The 1124-nt window shown below is 63.3% G+C and overlaps 1 protein-coding gene across 1 annotated transcript in view; it reads left to right on the top strand.

Moving 5' to 3' along the window:
* Positions 1-694: 694 nt before the first annotated feature.
* The window catches only part of POU3F2 (POU class 3 homeobox 2), a 3936-nt gene continuing 3506 nt past the window's right edge, over positions 695-1124 (top strand). Inside the window, exon 1 of the mRNA XM_012733628.1 lies at positions 695-1124. This exon is cut by the window's right edge and continues 7 nt beyond it. Coding sequence (XP_012589082.1) covers positions 939-1124 — 186 coding nt within the window. The 5' untranslated portion in view covers positions 695-938.

The raw sequence follows: 1124 nt of genomic DNA on the forward strand, positions 1-1124 counted from the left end.
AAGGATAAGTCTGGTTTCTAGCTCTAGGTTGGAGACACTGGTGTGCGTGCGTGCGTGTGTCCCAAAGTGAAAAAAAAAATCCCCGGTTTGCAGCAACTCATCCCTATTCTTCCTTCCCCTCTCCCCCACCCCCAGGCCTCAGGCCCTGTTGGAAAGAGAAAGTGGACCCACAACACCCCCGCCCCCTTATGCAAGTCTTCCAAGTATCTGTGGTCTATAAGAGCAGCACCCCCGCAGCCTCCCACCTCCCTCCCTTACACACACACACACATACACGCACACGCACAGACACACACCCCCTCCCGCGCCGCAGCTAGGCTAGGGAGACAGATGGGGGGCGGAGCCCACCCTAGAGGGGCGGAGAAGGACTGGGGTGTAAGGGTAGAAGGGGAGGTGATAACTAAGAGAATCTGAATCGGGTGGCTAGGGGGCCAGGGGGAGGGCTAAGAGGACTCCGCGCAAGGGGGGGGAGGCAGTGGGGGCAGTTCTGCGCCAATCAGGGGCGACGGCCTGGGAGGTTGCTAGCGGTATCCACGTAAATCAAAGGGCGCGGAGCCAATGGGAGGGGGCGGAGAGGGCGGGGCCCAGGCGCGTGCCGCTGCGAGCCGGCGCTGCCAAGAGAGCGGGAGAGAGCTGGAGAGAGCAGGGAGAGGGGGGAGCTCCGAGCTAGTCAGAGTGTGAGCGAGAGCAAGAAGGAGGGAGAGGAGGAGAAAGAGAGCGAGGGCGGGCGAGCGGGAGGCGGCGGCGCGGCGGCAGCAGAAGCAGTAATAGCAGGAGCAGAAACAGAAGGCGTCGGAGCGGGCGTCGGAGCTGCCCGCTAGGGGAAAGAGAGAGAGAAGAGAGAAAGAAAGCGATCGGAGAGAGGAGCCGAAGGCGAAAAAGTAACTGTCAAATGCGCGGCTCCTTTAACCGGAGCGCTCAGTCCGGCTCCAAGAGTCATGGCGACCGCAGCGTCTAACCACTACAGCCTGCTCACCTCCAGCGCCTCCATCGTGCACGCCGAGCCGCCGGGCGGCATGCAGCAGGGCGCGGGGGGCTACCGCGAGGCGCAGAGCCTGGTGCAGGGCGACTACGGCGCGCTGCAGAGCAACGGACACCCGCTCAGCCACGCTCACCAGTGGATC

Source organism: Condylura cristata, unplaced genomic scaffold (genome assembly GCF_000260355.1).
Source record: "Condylura cristata isolate star-nosed mole 26May11 unplaced genomic scaffold, ConCri1.0 scaffold00001, whole genome shotgun sequence".
NCBI lineage: Eukaryota > Metazoa > Chordata > Mammalia > Eulipotyphla > Talpidae > Condylura > Condylura cristata.